General features: G+C 37.5%; 3 protein-coding genes and 1 pseudogene across 4 annotated transcripts in view; 1 reads left to right on the forward strand and 3 right to left on the reverse strand.

Annotated features, from left to right (window-relative positions):
* Window positions 1-19,208, forward strand: part of Flo2 (flotillin-2) — a 105,686-nt gene that overhangs the window by 62,649 nt on the left and 23,829 nt on the right. The gene's annotated exons all lie outside the window — the stretch shown is intronic.
* On the reverse strand, window positions 1,637-3,985 carry LOC106635907 (glucose dehydrogenase [FAD, quinone] pseudogene; annotated as a pseudogene). Its single transcript, XR_016292876.1, has 2 exons — window positions 3,900-3,985; window positions 1,637-3,525 (listed from the first exon to the last, which is right to left on the reverse strand). The product of XR_016292876.1 is annotated as a glucose dehydrogenase [FAD, quinone] pseudogene (transcript).
* LOC106636060 (glucose dehydrogenase [FAD, quinone]-like) lies at window positions 6,125-11,014 on the reverse strand. The gene is made up of 2 exons (XM_014348294.3): window positions 10,927-11,014; window positions 6,125-8,834 (listed from the first exon to the last, which is right to left on the reverse strand). The coding sequence occupies exon 2, from the start codon at window positions 8,818-8,820 to the stop codon at window positions 6,946-6,948; it is 1,875 nt and encodes a 624-aa protein (XP_014203780.2). The 5' UTR covers window positions 8,821-8,834; window positions 10,927-11,014; the 3' UTR covers window positions 6,125-6,945.
* LOC106635906 (glucose dehydrogenase [FAD, quinone]) lies at window positions 11,888-17,957 on the reverse strand. Its single transcript, XM_023390648.2, has 7 exons — window positions 17,874-17,957; window positions 16,033-16,241; window positions 15,744-15,958; window positions 15,268-15,664; window positions 14,740-15,049; window positions 14,173-14,651; window positions 11,888-13,449 (listed from the first exon to the last, which is right to left on the reverse strand). Exons 1-7 carry the CDS (start codon window positions 17,955-17,957, stop codon window positions 13,164-13,166), a joined length of 1,980 nt encoding a protein of 659 aa, XP_023246416.2. The 3' UTR covers window positions 11,888-13,163.

The raw sequence follows: 19,208 nt of genomic DNA on the forward strand, positions 1-19,208 counted from the left end.
AGCGAGAAATATTGTAGATGCGATGTTGCATAATTTTTGGTGACAGTTGGATAAAACCTTTTTCTGAAGTTAATTAACTAGATAATATTGCGGTATGTAGATAAGTTCTTACCGTAGAAACTTTTTTTTCAATTCCAAAGCAATTGTTGCTACAAGTTATAAATGTTTTTATGAATTGCCATTAAAATGTAGGTAGCTGGCTAGTTATATTCCTCGTTGCGATTTCAACTAAATTTCAAAAATTTATTAATGTTGGCTGAAACAAGTACATGCATAACAAAGTCGTCAAAATTTCCGTGCTAACCAGTTCATTCACGGAAGCAAGTTATTCAATTTAGGACATAGTTATACGTTCACTAAAACTGCTCGTAGAAACTTTTTGCAATTTTCTCTAGACTGGCAAATCGATCACGTACATGTTCTTTTTTCTTTTTCATTCCAAATTTTTTAAAGTAACTTCTTCACAACAAGTTAGATAAGTCTAGTAAAAAAAAGCAAGGTACACCATTTATGGTATTTAAGTTGTAATAGAAAGTCTAAAAGTGCACTAATTAAGCCTCTGAGACGTGTTAGTACGTTGGTTGAAAAAAAACTTTTAAAATTGACACTTTCGTGTACCTCCATTAAAAGAAAAAAAAAAAATTATATTAATCTCGTGTTGTTATATGTTACCTCATCTGCTCTTTAAACAAATTTTTATATAAATAATATACTATGTCATGATAGCAAATTGAATCTCGAGAGTGCATTACTAGCAGTGGCCTATTACTTTATCCTTGTGTATTTTGTTTGACCATGGTTTAATAGCCATTCACTGAAAAAGCGTTTTCTCCTTGTTACATATCAAAACATTGAATCTTTCCTGTCACTTGTAATTAAAAACGTTTTACAGCTACATACGTCTATCCTTGCAAAGCAAATGATAAGAAAAATAAAAAATAATCCGTGGAGTTACGTAGAAACCCTTTCTCGCGTAACAAGGCCGACAGTTAACTGCCGACAGAAAACGACGATACGAATACACTCGTTCCCTCGGGTATGACAACGAAAGAAGAGACAGGACGAGAATCACTTAATCAGCATTTAATTTTGGGGCTGCATTCAAGGAGATCTGTATTTAGTTATTGTAAGTCTTTATTCGTCATCTAGTGATATATCTTTCACGTACAAGACGTTATACGGTTCCATACTACTGTAATTGGTCTTTTTATCTTTAATGATTTTCAGTAGTTCTAAAATAGTGAACAATATTTTTGGCTGATAATAATTCAATTTATATTGATATTTAGGATAATATATTTTGGAACTCATGGATTTAAATAGCTACTTTTTTTGTAGGAAGTAATACAACTGAGTATACCTGGAAGTTACTTGAACAAATTTATTGATTATACATTTATGTACATAACGATTTCGTCCGCAGTTCAATTCTTGATTAAATTGTTTTTAAGCCTCTAAAGTGTACAACTTAGTTTTCGTACCTAATAGTGCATGTCACCTATAGGTAAGTAATAGACCCAAGGGACCCTTTGTGCTTGCCCTGGATGGATGCACACCAAGAACCAACTCTATTTTTTTTACTGAGAGCATAGTCAACGTTCAGAGATTAAAAAAAGCCCAAAATAGAAGACAAACACTACAGTTCAGTTTTTACCGTCCACTCCTTCTTTATCATATCAGCACCCTTCTCGGCTATCATCAAAACTGGTGCGTGTGTATTACCACTGGTGATCTCTGGCATAATGGAAGCGTCGATTACACGCAACCCTTCAACGCCATGTACCTTCAGTTTGATGTCGACGACTGAATCTTTACGGTTTGGTCCCATTTTGCAACTTCCCGTTGGATGGTAAGCGGTAGAAGTTGTATACCTCATGTTACACTCCCAATATTCTCGAGAATCTGTTGGATATGCTGCACAGCCGGCAATGTTGAAACGATGTAGTTTAGCGTCTAAATCTTTAAATGGTTTCGTCTTTAGTAGACCACGAGCTATGTCTAGTCCTTCGAGCATCTGGTCGATATCCTCTTGATTATCCAAATAGGTCGCGTGAATTTTAATTTGATCTTTGGGGTATGTACTTTTTAGTTTTAACTGTCCTATACTTTTAGGATGCAGTAAAATCGAGCCCACTACTATGCTGTCAGATTCCAAATTGAGTTGAAGCATGTCAGACACCAAATCCTCCGCAAAGTTAAAGGCTCTCCCGACTGTGGCTATTTTTTCTGGTTGGTTTTGTGGTATATGGGCGAAATGGAATTGGATATTGCGATAGTTAGCATTTTGATTTTTAGTATTTAAAAATCCAAGGAGATCTGTACCACCTACCGTGGAGAATTCTCCATTACGGTGCAACAAGTACTCGTACGTCCAGTCTAATATACGCTCTTGTGAGTTAGAAGCCTGGGTGCTTTTGTTTAAGAACGTCAGGTAAACTCCCATCCAAATCAAGTGATTCTGCAAATGTTTTCCAACTGGAAGATCGACAACCAATTCTACGTTATGGCGCTCTAGTTCTTCTCGGGGTCCGATACCTGACAGCATGAGGATATGTGGAGAAGCGAGTGCTCCCGACGAAACTATCACTTCTTTTTTTGCCTTCAGCTCCACTTGGCGTTCACTCTTTAGTGTCACTTTTACGCCAGTGGCTCTTTTTCCAGACATCACTACTGAATCCACTCTAGCTGACTTCATAACGTAAAGGTTACTCCTGTCCCTAATCGGATTGAGATAGGCCTTGGCGTCGTTCTGGCGAACCCCGTTTTCCAAAGCACCATAAGCCTTGCCAAATCCAATATTCTCTTCTTTGTTGAACATGTCCAAGACCGGTATTCCCAACTCTTTGGCTGCTTCGAGGAGCAAATCCTGGGCCCCGGACACAGAGTAATTGTAAGGCCTGAGCGTAAGTGGTCCTCCAGTTCCAAATGTACCACCGTATTTGGCAACTACCTCTGGGTGATAATTCTCGATTTTAAGGAAATATGGGAGCACGTCCTCGTAGCCCCAGCCATCATTGCCCTGATCCTTCCAGCCATCAAAATCTTGTTTAGTGCCTCGAACGTATAACATCCCATTTATTACCGAACTGCCTCCAAGAGCCTTGCCTGTGGGCCAAGAGCAGCGCTTGTTTCGCATACCCAGGCATGAATATTCGTTTGGCTCTACTTTATAGCCGTAATCCTCGGGTGTATGCTGAAGCAGCAAAAACAGGCCAGGAATATCGCTTGTGAGCGAGGGGTCATCACCTCGTTCGACAAGAAGGACACGCCAGTCGGGATTCTCGGTCAGACGATTGGCCAATACTGAACCAGCTGAGCCACCCCCAGCTACTATGAAGTCAAAGTCCAGGTTTTGATCGAGAATCTCCTGGGTACGGTCGGCCGGGTAGTTGTGCTGGCTCTTTATGGAGCATTGAGCGACCAATAAAGCCTGAATTAGTTGAGTGAACAAAAAGGCTGATGAGTTAGCTGTAGCTGCCGAGGTGCAGGTTTGTACCATACATGACTCCATTGTCTTAGCGTGTCCTAAAAGTAGATTCATATGTATTCACTTGTAGCATAGATTCATTTTCTAGTTTTTTAATTTATTTACTGTACTTTATAAAAAATTTCAATGAGTATTTTTTTTTAAATCTGCCTTTTTAGAACCCTTCAGCTAATTCTATAATAATATACTTGTACGTGTACAAATGCCTCGAAAATTATATACACAAAATCAAACGGTAATTGATCTACTCAAGTGTTAGCTCTGAAACAAGACATTTATGGCAGTCTATGTACAGCTCATATCAATATTTGTAAAAAATTGAGTACCGTGTCCAAAAAAAAAAAAAAATTCCAAAACAACAATAAGGGACTTATTAAAAAAACAAGCAAGTGAAAACAAAACAAAATCATACCTGTAGCCTCGACTACTGAGCGGATCTTCGTAAAAAAGTGTCACGAGCGCGGAGCGCCAGTAGACAGACAACAAACGCAGATCCACTTGCGTTCTCGACTGCATGCGACCGGTAGAACGTACAATGCCTGCTTGAATCTGATAAGTTTAATCTCGTACTTTAATTAACCTCGTAATACATGCTATGTATATATTAAAATAGATGTTTACAAGTAATTTTCAAGCTTATTAAAGAACACTACGAAAACAAATTAAGTACAGAAATGTATTTTGATATTTAAAGCATCGAAAAAATCTACATGCATCGCACACCGATATACACGCAAGAGGCTATTACGTCCAATGAAAAAAGTACCACAACTCTCATTTTCTATTTGCCGGGTATCTGGTTAAGCTTTATTTTTATTTGCGCCTTCTCTCATCTCGAGTTTCAGTACGAATCAGTCCATGTGATTAAAACACTTTGGTTCGCCTCTGGCGTGAAATGAAATCGTAATCTCACCTGCACTAGATCAGCATTACCTGTGTAATTGTATAATTTTATAAGCACATTTTGATATTTGAGATCGTTCGTTTGATTACTTTCGAGGCGATTTTGTATTATGAACCATATATAAAATTTAATGGAAATTGTTCAAACTAGTTTTCAATTATCAGACACAGCTTCTCCACATGAGTTCATCACATTATCGTTAGAGTGAAAAGTGAAACCATACGTGAAATTACTTTTTAGTATGTAAAACAGATGCTTGTTCTAAAATGAGAGTTGATTGACTACTATATATATTACGAATAAAATCGATAAAGTGTCCATACAATAATTCAAGTAATTTTTATTATGCCTGAATTAAAAAAATATTAACGTTTTTACAATAAAATGTCAAGGTTTACAATGAGAGTAGATTCTTAAAAGGAAAATAAAATTTCCAGCAATTTAGAACGATGTTACTATTATTACCCATCAAATCACTTTACACGTAAATGAGTAACACATGAAAAAATCACTCCGAATAAAAAAACGACAGAGCACAAACGGTTACGCTCGACTTTCCGAACCACAAGCATTCAAGCTTCGATCGCGAATGGCACGGTAAGGGAGTGATGCAGCACAGAAGCTATGGTCGAGTCGAGAGTCATAGCAAAATATTTTAACGTGGCAACGCTATCTCATGAGTGAGAAACGTACAGCTGTAGATCCATTGATATGCTAACGCCTTAAAGTTATATACAAGAAATCATATGTAATAAAGGATGTGCACTACACACACATACTCTCTCTTGCTTACCTTATCGGTGATAGTTGAATGAAATTTTGCTTAAGTTAACGATGCACGTTATGTACTTCATTACGATATGTAAATAAATTATAATTATTATAGACATTTTTTTTCAATTATACTAAAATTATTGCTGCAGCGGCAAATTACACATATTATAATGTATATTACGAGAAAACGTTTTTATTTACTATTATTGAAATGCTGTTACCGCAAGGCCGTTATAAAAACTATGTTCATGCTGTAATAAGTGTTCCGCTACTACAAAAATCTAAAACAAATAGTTTTTCGCGATAATCTTTTTAATCTGTAACTTTCATACCAGCTTGATGATAAAATACCTCGTAAATATGCATCCCCAATTAGAAAGTGGTCTCGTACACATGTGTTGAAATTTGTATGCTCGCTTAATATCAACAATGCAATGGCATTATTTCATTTTTCTAGGGTAATGAACAATAACATTTATTAGCGCCAGACTTAAATAATTATTAGTATTAGATTATTATTACAAGCGCGCTAAATTTTATTTTTGTGTACACAATCAATTCTATTTGAGCATATTATTAAAATGTACAAAATCTTAAAATTTCAGCAAACCTTAAAAGTTGTGAAAAATTTTATGAACCTTAGTTCGAGACAATTATCTACTTACCAGTTATTTAAAACAATAAATTATTTTATTTATTAAACAGCCACAAGACTATTATAACTGTTCATAAAACTTCTGCAAATTGTACAGACGTTCTTTTTCGTGCCCGGATTTCAAAAGTTACTTTTTTACAAGTTAGATCATTCGAGTGAAAAAAACAAGGAACACCATTTATAGTTTATAATTTGTAAAAGAAAGTATAAAAGTGCACTAATTAAGCCTTTGAGACGTGTTAGTATGGTGGTTGAAAAAAAACTTTGAAAATTGTCACAATCGTTTATCTCAAGTAAGAAAAAAAAACTCAATCTCTCGCATTTTCATATGTTAACTTATCTAGTCTTAAAAAAATTTTTTTTATAAATAACACTATATTTTAATAACACAGTAAAACTTGAAGATGTATTTATTATTTGCAGTCACTTATTACTTCATCCTGACGCTTTTTTTTCATCGTATTCTTATATTGAATTACTGAATAAGTGTTTGTCATTATTGGATATAAAAAAATTTAACTTTCCCTTTCACTTGACACTGATACTGTTTATTGCTTCCAAAGTGTATCCCAACAAGGCAAACGATTTGTGAAAAAAAATAACAATAATAATAATAATAATACGTGGCATTATGAAGAAACCCTTTGATGCGTGAAAAGGCTGACAGTCAACAGAACAAAAATTCAATCTGTATTTAATCTTATGGCTTCATTCGAGTGACTGTGTAATTAGTTTTTTGTCTATTAGTTCGTACTAATAATTAAGAAACTATATTAGTTATTAAATTATACATTTTAGTTACTGAAACAATTTCACTTACTAAACATTTATACATATTAAAACGACGGTAGTAATTTGATTTATTTATAATTCATGTTGAAGTGCATATACGCGTAAACCCAATGACTTCGATTCTTTAAAGATAGTTCGATTCAGAAATTATCAAAAAATAAACATCCGCATTATAATACATTTTACCATTATAAAGTTTAAAATACAATCGTCTTCAATTGCAATGCAATATTAGGTATAGTTAAATGATATAAGCTATTACATCATCGAATTACCGTAATACAATTGTAATATTATGATAAGAGCCTCTAAAATGTACTGGTTACAAAAGTATTACAGCTCAGTTTTGTCCGTCCATTCCTTCTTGATCATATCAGCACTTTTCTCTGCTATCATCAAAACAGGTGCGTGTGTATTGCCACTGGTGATCTCTGGCATAATAGAAGCGTCGATTACACGCAACCCTTCAACGCCATGTACCTTCAGTTTGATGTCGACAACTGAATCTTTACGGTTTGGTCCCATTTTGCAACTTCCCGTTGGATGGTAGACGGTAGCAGTTGTATGTCTCATGTTGCACTCCCAGTATTCTCGAGAATCTGTTGGATATGCTGCACAGTCAGCAATGTTAAAACGATGTAGCTTAGCGTCCAAATCTTTAAATGGTTTCGTCTTCAGTAGATCACGAGCTATTTCTAGACCTTCGAGCATCTGGTCGATATCCTCTTGATTATCCAAATAGGTCGCGTGAATTTCAATTTGATCTTCGGGAGATGCACTTCTGAGTTTTAGCTGTGCCTCAGTTTTGGGATGCAGCAAAGTCGTACCCACAATTATGCTATCGCACTTCGAATTAAGTTCAACCATTTCGGCGATCAAATCGTCTGCAAAGTTAAAGGCTCTCCCAAGTGCGACTGTTTTCATGGGCTGGTTCTGTGGTACGGGCACAAAATGAAACTGTAGATTAGGATACTTGGCATTTGGATCTTTGGTGTTGACGAATCCAAGAATATCGACACCACCTGCTGTGGAAAGTTCTCCCTTATGGTGCAACAAGTACTCATACGTCCAGTCTAATATACGCTCTTGTGAGTTAGAAGCCTGGGTGCTTTTGTTTAAGAACGTCAGGTAAACTCCCATCCATAATAAATGGTTCTGCAAATGTTTTCCAACTGGAAGATCGCCAACCAATTCTACATTATGGCGCTCCAGTTCTTCTCGGTGTCCGATACCTGACAGCATGAGGATATGCGGGGATGCGAGTGCTCCCGACGAAACTATCACTTCTTTTTTTGCCTTCAGCTCCACTTGGCGTTCACTCTTTAGTGTCACTTTTACGCCAGTGGCTCTTTTTCCAGACATCACTACTGAATCCACTCTAGCTGACTTCATAACGTAAAGGTTACTCCTGTCCCTAATCGGATTGAGATAGGCCTTGGCGTCGTTCTGGCGAACCCCGTTTTCTAAAGCACCATAAGCCTTGCCAAATCCAATATTCTCTTCTTTGTTGAACATGTCCAAGACCGGTATTCCCAACTCTTTGGCTGCTTCGAGGAGCAAATCCTGGGCCCCGGACACCGAGTAATTGTAAGGCCTGAGCGTAAGTGGTCCTCCAGTTCCAAATGTACCACCGTATTTGGCAACTATCTCTGGGTGAAAATTCTCGATCTTAAGGAAATATGGGAGCACGTCCTCGTAGCCCCAGCCATCATTGCCCTGATCCTTCCAGCCATCAAAATCTTGTTTGTTGCCTCGAATATAAATCATCGCATTTATCACCGAACTTCCACCAAGAGCCTTTCCTGTGGGCCAAGCGCAACTCTTGTTTCGCATACCAAGACACGAATACTTGTTCGTCTCCACTTTATAGTCATAATCCTCGGGAGTATGCTGGAGCGTTAAAAGTAAGCCGGGAATATCACTTGTGATTGAAGGGTCATCACCTCGTTCGACAAGAAGGACACGCCAGTTGGGATTCTCGGTCAGACGATTGGCCAATACTGAACCAGCTGAGCCACCCCCAGCGACTATGAAGTCAAAGTCCAGGTTTTGATCGAGAATCTCCTGGGTACGGTCGGCCGGGTAGTTGTGCTGGCTCTTTATGGAGCATTGAGCGACCAATAAAGCCTGAATTAGTTGAGTGAACAAAAAGGCTGATGAGTCAGCTGTAGCTGCCGAGGTGCAGGTTTGCGCCACACACGCTTCCATCGTCGTTAGGATTCCTGAAATTGGATTTATATGTATTTTAAGGGCATTTTTTTGTATTGACCAATAAATTTGTATTACGATGTTTTTAGATCTGCCCTGTTAGTACTTTATAAAGCTACTTCTTTAATTGTTTAAGTTGCATTTATGCAAGTACGGCAAAAATTACTCATGTAAAGTCGAGTGGTAACTGGTCTACATATACAGTAGCTATAGGATAAAACACATTCATGGCAGTCGGTTGTTCACCTTTCTCTCAACTTCAATAGTCCCAGTCAGTACATACAGCTGCACGGTAAGCGCACGTGCTTAATCTATCGAGCAATGTTTGCGCGAAAGAGCTGCACACGCTTTACTGGCTCTACATACTTACTCTTCATAAGCTTCTCTCGCTCCACCGAGTACTTACTTCAACCGGAGTCGAATGCACTCCATCCCCTCTCTCCCTCTACCTTTAACTTTCTATATTCACAGGCTTAAGCGTATAACAATTTGCTCACCCGATACACGGGTATTCTCGAAAGTCAATGTACCGAATGATAGTATTATCGTAATGATGATAATGGTGGTAACGCTACCTTCAGGATTCATTGGTTTTTCTGGGCTTATTACTTCATTATCGTTTCAGTGAATTTTTACCGCTCCTGTCGTAATTGAATAACTGCGAAGCAACCATATAGCTATGCAAGTTCCATTTTTATTTTTTGCAAAATTAGTTTGCCGTAATGAATGTGAATATATTTTCGCATTTTCAGTAACTTATTTGTACATATAGTGTAGTCTACGAATATCGACTATCGTTGTGACAATTATATTACTTATCATAATTTTTTTAACGATATTTTTTGAAGTAATGTATCAATATTTGTAGACGAGAAATTAAAGATACTATTTATTTATATAAAATAAATTTTTTAATTTGCCATTTCATCATAAATATACTTATCGGAATTCTAACAATAAATACCTTCTGAGTGCAATAGCATTTAATGCCTCAGTAGTGTGAATCAGTCAACGAATATAGCATAATGTTATCAACATAAATGTGTGACTGTATAAAATAACTGCCCTTCTGATTAAAAACTTATATCATCTCTTTTTTATAACAGGTTTGATAAAATGCCTGAAGCGTTATACAAGGAAAAAAAATTTCTTAAGTAGTTTTTTCATAAAATAAAAAATAAAATGAAAAGTGTTCTGCCAATTAATTGGTAAATTTTTCTACGTGATTATTACTTGATAATTGACTCTGCTTTTTTTTGAACAAAATACTTTAAAATTTTTATTGCTTATTGCGTCATATTATCATACTGTTTATATCTACTTTCACGCTTATCTCCATTTTTTGATTTTCGACGCTGTTCAAGCTTCGGCACTCCCTTCGCACTGGGATTTTTAGGCTTATTTCGTTTTCTTATGAGAAAGTTCTTTTGACATATGTTTTGTATGATTCCAAAAAACCAACATTCATTAATTACACACATATGCTTGGATTATTGCTGTGGCATTACAGACAAATTGATTACTGCTTAAATAGCCGTATCAAACGTGATATATTTGTTGTATCCTCAATAACTGTTCTAGCATAGTTAATTTTATAGTAGTACAAGCAATAAAAAGTCCAGTAAGTTGCTAAGTGATGAATTGCAGAACGAGAATAAAGTTGACATTCGTGAAAAAAAAAAAAAAAAATTTTAACTGATTAGAAAATACTGTAAAAATCTTTCTTTTCCTAAATTAAACTCTCAAAGAACTCTTTTGACTATTTATAAGCAACCATTTATTGATATAATTTCCACTCTAAAAATTTCTTGAATTTAATTTTGTTGTGCAATTTCATGTATTGAGACTAGAGACAACTAAATATTCGAAATTTTTTATTTTGTTTCAGGTGAGTGGAGAAGGCGATGATTTAACGCCTCAATTCCGTGCATGACATAATAAAATTCACCGAACAAAGGGCAAAAAAAATACCATAACTGACAAGTTAGTAAACGAATTTATAAAACCAAGTGTTGGAACAGTATTATCATTGCAAAAAAAAAAAAATAAATAAAATAAAAATACAAATTTTATGAGAAAGCTAGTGAAAACAAAGTAAAATCATACCTGTAGCCTCGACTACTGAGCGGATGTTCGTAAAAAAGTGTCACGAGCGCGGAGCGCCAGTAGATGGACAACAAACGCAGATCCACTTGCGTGCTCGACTGCATGCGAACGGTAGAACGTACAACGCCTACTTAGATCCGCGTTTCAGGCCCCTACTTCTCTCTACCTCTTAGTATACATGTGTAAAAAAAAGTACACTTACAGATAACAGATTCATACGATTGAAGAACTTTAAGATAATGATGCAATACTAAAGTGTACTTCGATATTTGAAGCATTGCAAAAATCATCATATATCGCACATATACATACGCAGGGGGCTGTAACGTGCAGTGGTGGGGAAACCGCGACTCTCATCTCCCATTTGATCGCTGTCTGGTTATGCTTCTTTTTTTTTGTCTTCTTTTTTTTGCATCTTCAAGAAATGACCTTCTCTCTTTTTGAGTTCTACTTGTCATCACGAGTCCATGTGATAAAGACACTTTGGTTGACCTCTGACGTGAAATAAAATCGTAATTTAACCTACACTAGATTGTCATCAACAATACGATTTCATAATGTTATAAACACATTTTGACAATAGTAAGGTTTGCAATTGGAGTAGTTTAGTAATATAAAAAAAAAAAATCGCATTTTTTTTACTACCAAGGTAAAATCGAAAAAAAAATTTTTAAATCCGATTCTTTCTCGATGTAATTTTGTAAATCATCCTATTATATAAGGACGTTCCAGATGAAAGTTATAAATCTCAATGAAATACAAATTTTTATAAACACAAATGTTAAACTTTAAAATAAAAAAAATCAATTAAAACAGTCCACAATAATAAATCGAATTATAAATAAAACTGATTCAATTTATTTTGCTGAAGAATATCTAATATTAATAATTACTCAAGTTGGTGTGCAATCATGTTATTTATTCATATATTTTATTAAATACGTGGATTGTTCAGACGGAAGCTCATAGGCTAAAGGCTACACTAGAAGCCTGTATTTTTCCAATAATCAACATCAACTAATAACCTTTTAACATTGATTCATAAATAATCAAGGCTATAATTGAAGGAATTTATTTCTAATTATGTTGAAAAACGTCTAATTTTTAATACAAAACATTAAAAGTTGTACATCAGAAACGCTTTTTACAGTTACAGTTTTTCTCCACAATGTCATCCAAACAATAAAAATTGTTGTTAATTCATTAAAAAATCGTTTCACAGCAATACAACTAAATTTTAGTGGGTATTTCAAAATAAAGTGGTAAGCACGAAATTTAAATATTTTTTGAAAAACAAGATTTTTTAAGAATATTATGTACGATGAATTACATTTTTTTTCTCCAGCGGTAAATGCATGGTTTTCAAAATTTTTTCGTATTTTTTAATATAAATTCATTGTAACGCGATAAATAATTTTTTTGAAGTTACAAGCCTCTAATTCTCTACTCACTGACTGTTGAGCTATTCCATTGAATTTCTAGCTTAAATTATACGTCTAACGCTCGAAAACCTCGTGCCATTGTGGGATAATTTTTTCTTTTCAAAGAAAACTAGACACGAACTTATCATAAGAATGGTGTTATGCCACCGAATACATAAGTGAAAAAAAAGGTTGAAAGACTGTTCTGAACATGCGTATAGAAGCGAAAAATTCTTACGTCCAATCCGATGTTTGTTGAATTATGTCAAGGTTCAGAAGTTGTGCGCATAAATTTTGAATTATTGATGAAGTGTCATCTTATAACTACACTAATCACGGAAAAAAGCAAATTTTTGATTGAATTTTTTTTTCCTTCGGGTGGATATATTTATCAAAGTCATTTTTTACAAAGTGTTATGTGAATTATTTATTCGTGCTCATTGCAAGATCCACATATAGCCATTAATTACAGTACACTGGATAAATACACGTTGGGTTGAAGACGATTAAAAAAAAAAAAAAAAGAAAAAAAAATCAATCAACACGCGCAAAGAAATTGTAGTCTCTCGCGTAAGGGGCATAAAAAAAAAACACGCCATCGACATTTCGATCACACAAGCACACTGAAAAACTTACAGCTACAATATAAATATATATCGGGCTACCCATCAGGTATACAGTGTTCGTGATATCCGTACAAGATATGTTTCCACCAAACTGTCGATAACCTCGAAAAAAAACAAAGACACAGTATCCTCGCTCACTCAGTCACAATGAAGATGATCCTGCGGCGCCAGCGCGGCAAAATCAAGTGTCCTATCCGTGTCTCGGCCTGGGAGGATTCCACGCCGCTTGGATCATGTCCGCGGCTTTTTCTGCCACGGCGACGATGGCCGCCACCGGGTTCGCGTTGGTCAGCACGGGAAAGATCGAAGCATCGGCCACTCGGAGGTTGCGCACGCCGAGCACTCTCAGCTCGGGATCGACGACACTGCGAGGATCGGTGCGCGAGCCCATGCGACAGGTTCCGGATTGGTGGTTCTCGGGACCGGTTTGCGCCCGGATCAGGCATTCCCAGTAAGCGTCCGTGCCGAAGTAATATCTTCAACAAGAGAGAGAGAATTGCACGGTGTGGTGGTGGTAGGAGAGAGGCAAGGTCGCGCGAGTCGAGGAGAAGAGAGATTTTTTTTGTTGGGGGGAGCTGCATTGGCAGAGAACTGCTCGTACGTATGAATATTACAGCTTGAGTTTTCCCGATGCGTTTTTGTTTGAAAAAAAAAAATAATAATAAAAAAGGTAATTACCATCTCTGGAGAGAGAGGTAATTGTGCTTCGTTCTTTGTAGCTTGTCCATAAGTAATCAAATATTCGTATGATATACATTGATACGAAATTATCCTGCATCTGATGATTATTTAAGAGCGATAAAAATCTCTCTGTGTAAGTGTTGAGTAATGTTAGGTAATATTACTTTTGGTTGCGATGGTATGTACCATTTACCACAAATCGTTTTACTATCAATGCTATTATAGAAAACTCTGATTTTTGTTGTTTACAAAATCCATGGAATGATTTTGCGTGGAACGCGAAATTTACGATAATGTTCATGAGATGATAATAAGCATGCCAACGAGAGCATTTTTTTTTTTTCATTACATCGTTAAATTCCGATCAATTTTACAAACATGTAATTAATATATGATAGCACAAAAAAAGACACGAATCAGATGTGCAATAGTTGAACTTATTTCGTTACGCGAGTAATTTAATTTCATCCACCCGAGTGACGCAAGGAAAAAAAAAAAAAAAAAAAAAATTGACCCACCTCGAGCACCATGGATGGGGCGTTTTGTCCACCTTCATGTCCCACCTCTTCAAAGTCTGGGTATCGGTCATCTCGACGATTTTCTTGACACCCTCGATGAGCACCCTCATGTCTGTCTCGTTGGTAAAGTAATTCGGATAGATGAGCGGATGGTCCAACGGATCGCTCGACCTGAGGGTGAGGTAACCGCGACTCCTGGTCTGGACGACCGTGGGCCTGGCGACGATTTCCCGCCGTGCGGGACAGGTGCCGAGGGAGCCGTCCTTGCACTCGATGTCCAGGCCCGTGCGGGCACAGGTCGAGCTGAACCCATCGAAGAATACCTGCACGTCCGGGACGCCGCGCTTCGTGTAGCTGCTCTCCAGGAAGGCCGTCACTTGGGTCAAGCCTGTACTGGACATCGGGCCCGTACGCCTCAACAAGAACTCGTTCACCGAGTCCGTCGACAGAGTCTCGTAGTAGTCGTCCTTTATTGACATCTGAAACGACAGCAGCGATCACTCAGATTAGGGTCCTAAGGGTGTCATCTTCCAACACCTGCACTATCATGTAAATATTCGTTCGGACCTTTACGCCCACAGATACGTGGTTCTGCAGGTTCCTGCCGACCGGCAGGTCGATGATCACGGGCAGGTTGAGCCTTTCGAGCTCCTCCCTTGGCCCGATCCCCGACAGCATCAAAAGCTGGGGGGAGCCTATGGCGCCGGCCGAGAGGATGATCTCTTTGTTGGCGAAGTAGGTCCTCTTGGTGCCGAGCTTGTCGATGAGCTCGATGCTCGTGGCCCGCTTATCCCACTCGTTTGTCCTCACTTGCGTCACGTGCGCGTTCGTCAGGACGTACAGGTTACGCCTACCAGCCACGGGTCTCAGATAGTACCTTGGACAGTAATTTTGGTTTTTAATGTCATACAGCCAAAAAAACCATAAAAAATTGGTACTACTTTTGTTTACTTTTTTTTTTTTTTTTTTTTTTTTTTTTTTTTTTTTTTTTTTTTTTTTTTTTTTTTTTTTTTTTTTTTTTTTTTTTTTTTTTTTTTTGTAAAAACTAATGAAGATAATGAAAAAAAAAAAAAAAAAAAAAGGGGATGAGCCCACCTTGAGGTTGTGCCCCTCAGTCCGTCCTGGGTGAGCATGGGCGCGACCATGAAGCCCGTCTGTTGGTACTCCTTGAAGTCGGAGGTCCTGTACCCCATCTCGGAGGCAGCTCTCATCATCTCGTTGGCGAAATCGGGCTTGTGCTGAAAGTGATCGATGACGAGGGGGGCGTCCGTGTTGTACCGCCGGAACATCTTATGGTTGGTGAAGACCGATCTGATGGGGTTCTCGGCTTTCTCGAAGTACTTGAGCAGCTCCTTGTAGGACCAGCCGTGGGCGCCTTGGCTCGCCCACTCGTCGTAAAAGTCGGGGTGCCCACGGACGTACATCATTCCGTACATGCCCCCAGTGCCCGAGACCATCTTACCCCGCGGCCACGCGCACACCCCATTGGACTCTGTAACAACGGTACACGTGTATACAATATAAATACGAGGAAGCTCGTGTATGGGTGTACATGTGGTTGTCCAACGAACCCAAACAGGCGGTGGAGTTGGGCTTGGTTGGCTCGGTCTGGTAACGCCAGTCGAGGGACGAGTTGATGGCGTTGAACGCCAGGCCTGGGATCGCGGTGAGCGATGGCTCCTCCGGGCCCGCCTCCACCAGTAGCACCCTCCAGAATGGGTTATCGCTCAGTCGTCTTGCTATTATCGGCCCCGCGACTCCAGCACCCACGACGATAAAGTCGAACCTGTGTGCATTACACATAGATGCGTCCGTTGTAAGTTACCTTCGGTGACATTATTACGTTTGTGTTGGGTTTACCATTGCTCGGTCGGGGGCTCATCGGTGCCGGTACGTCGGCAGGGATCCGAGATGTCGCAGCGTGTCATCATGAGGGTCTGCAGCAGGGTCATGAAGGAGGTGATCCGGCCGCAAGCCACGTTCATGTAGGCGGTGTCGTTGAACCTGCAGTGGCAGCATCCCTCGTTCGTTACGGTGCCGGTGTGACCGTATGGGGAGTAGTTGTTGTCCTTGTAGTTGTTGATGTTGTTGTGGTAATTGTTTGGCTGATTTGTTTTTTTGATAGGGTGCGGTAAACAAGTATTATTTATTGTAATATATCGTATAATTATGGGGGAAGTTTTCTTGTAAAACAAAGAATGTATGCGCGATTCTGTTGAAACAAAACTCGTGTAGCGTTACGAGAGTGACTATCACGTTTTATTGATGTAGCGCTGAAAAGTTGATCGGCTCTCGAATAAATATTTGAGCATAGATTTTCTTATTATTTATTACCGCGTTTCTTTGCTTTGATCTGTCTTGGATGTTTCGCAAACGCCGAATGATCCCCGATTGTTTGTGACGCAACGCATCTTAGATTTTTTTCTTTTGTTCAATCAGAAGAAAAGAACCTTTTTACAAGCATACAACGATAGCTAAGAAAACTAAATAGTCTTGTTTGTAGTTTCGGGTATAAAAATAATTTGCAAAGTTATTAAATAGGGGAATTTTACAAGTAGAACGAAACAAGATTAAAAAAATACTTGTAAATTCAGTACAAAATTGCGTACATCTTTACAATACATTTAAAATCTTCAGTAAATATTATGACTTAACTAGTATATCTTTTCACAATAAGTAAAAATAAAAACAATTTTGTTTCGACAAGCTTAGTAAATTTGGAAATAAACTAAAAACCTTAACAAGGCTTATAGTGTACTAAAGAGCGCGTATATATTTTCAAGTTAAATCAATTTTTTTAAACCAGTCACGTCACGAAATCTGATTATTTATCTGTTAATTTTTATCATTCATTTATACAATGAAGTTTCATTGTTTAAAAGTGGATAATCACCGATATGCAGAGATATATTTTGCACTTCTTCAATTAGTAAATATTCAACGAAAACAACTGCTGTTTTATTAAAAACGATTGTTTTATTTTTATTCGATCTTTAAAAAAAAATATATATATATATAATAATATACGAATCAATTTTTAAAAACTGATTATTTTTTCTATATCTTACATCTGAAACAACACATTAAATAATTTTATGTCAAACTGACTTTGAGATATTGTAAAATATTATTTTTAGATTACGTTTCAAGACAAAATGAAAAAAATCAATCGCGTTAGCGTAAAACAGAACTTATAGTGATTAAGCTATTCTTATCGTCACCTGTCCACTTTCAAAATTGCTCACTTAGCAATGTATGAAGTCAATGAATTGATTTTATTTTTTACCCTCCAGTACATTTAAGTTATCGATTAAACGTACATAACTTGTAAAAACTTGTGAAATAATTTTAAACACTAAATTTTTGTGAAATAGACTATTCCTCCAATTTTAATCCTCAATTCCGTACACAAGAAATTAATAAGTAAAGAAAAAAAAAAGCTTTTGGTTTCGTAAACACCGATTATTGTATTTCCATGTTAAAATCCAGCTCACGAACTGTCACGAAACCACTGCAGGTTTTTACAACGATATTACCAATAATGATCACGTATATCGGTGTGCTTCAAAATAGCGCGTGTGAACAATGTCCTATGAACCGCAAACAATCCCGAATACATGGCCGGAACATTAGAAGAAGAAAAAAAAAATTGTTTACCCTCGAGATAGTTATATATTTACAAATCATGAATAAAACCACACACTTACCTCATAGTGCAAACCTGCGGCCGTCCAAACTCCGATGGCGAGAAAAACCACGGCGACACCCCGTGTCCGAAGTTCCATGTTCCCAATACGTGATTACTGCAGCGCATAAAATAGGTGTAATTTATGTCATTTGTAAGAAACTCCACATATCATGTCACACACACGTGCAGACGTGCACATCCATATAAATATACACACCTACCGCGGTGCAAAGAGATAAAATTTTCCCATCGCGAGAGCCGCGTGAAAATACATTATTATTATTAATCGACTCGTTTGAACAATGGGTATAGAATTAAGCAAATACGATAAAGTTTTCTTCGATGAAAGAAAAATTCACACACAGTCGCTCTTTTTTTTTTTTTTTTTTTTTTTTTTTTGTTGCACCGCGCGGCCGAGGCGTCCTTTCATTATATTTCTTTCCCCCACCCTCTCCTGTCTATTGTAAACCGCTGCTCCATTTGCACAATTTAACCAATAAATTTTCAAGCTCCGATGCTATCGCTGAAAAATTACGCTGGCGATCATTTTCCGAGAACCACCACGCAGTTCGCGCCACGAGCGGAAGGAATACATTTTCATCGCGCTTATGAAAGAAAGTCTGTTTCGTCGCAACGGCGTTGCTCCTCTTGAAAAAAAAAAAAAAAACTTTGGTAGCCTTTTCACGCAACTGCCATTGGAAACTGTCGGAGGACCCGGTGCATCCGCGATAAGCAAACATAATCGACTCGACGCAGGCTATCACGGATGGACTTATCGAGTGACAATTTCACTGTTTGTGCGCGTGTACCTATTTTCACTTATGTCAAAAAAAAAATGAGCCAGTTTACTTGATTATCTTCGGTTTACTCGCGTACAGATTTTTATTGTTAATCAGTAAAACAGAACAATCAAGTTGAAGGTATCAAGATTTTACTTCCTCATTGATTTGATAATGTTATCTCGTCTTTATAGGGTATGCGTAGCGAAGGAAATTTAAATCGTGTTATTACTGTAAATATACTGCGTTGATAATATTAAAAACAGAAATTCACTGCAAAATCCACTTACACGTGTCCCGAGGAAAAATGCATAAATTCTTCCTGTGAGGGAAATTTAAAAAAATTACTCCGTCGACACCGCAAAATCAGAAAAAGAGACGCTCGCGAGACAAAAAAAAAAAAAAAAGCAACTTTCGTCTTACGAGAAACAGATAGACGAAAACCGAAGAAAGTGGCCCAACTTTTTTTTTTTTTAACTTTTTTTCCGTCCAGCCGGCTTCGAAGTTCGAAAGACACTTCCGGCGTAAACCTGATTTTGTACTGAAAGTTCCGACAGAAGCGACCGAGA

This window comes from Copidosoma floridanum, unplaced genomic scaffold (assembly GCF_036245765.1).
Source record: "Copidosoma floridanum isolate Cflo_tuat_1 unplaced genomic scaffold, Cflo_Japanese_pri ptg000009l, whole genome shotgun sequence".
In the NCBI taxonomy this organism is placed as follows: Eukaryota; Metazoa; Arthropoda; class Insecta; order Hymenoptera; family Encyrtidae; genus Copidosoma; species Copidosoma floridanum.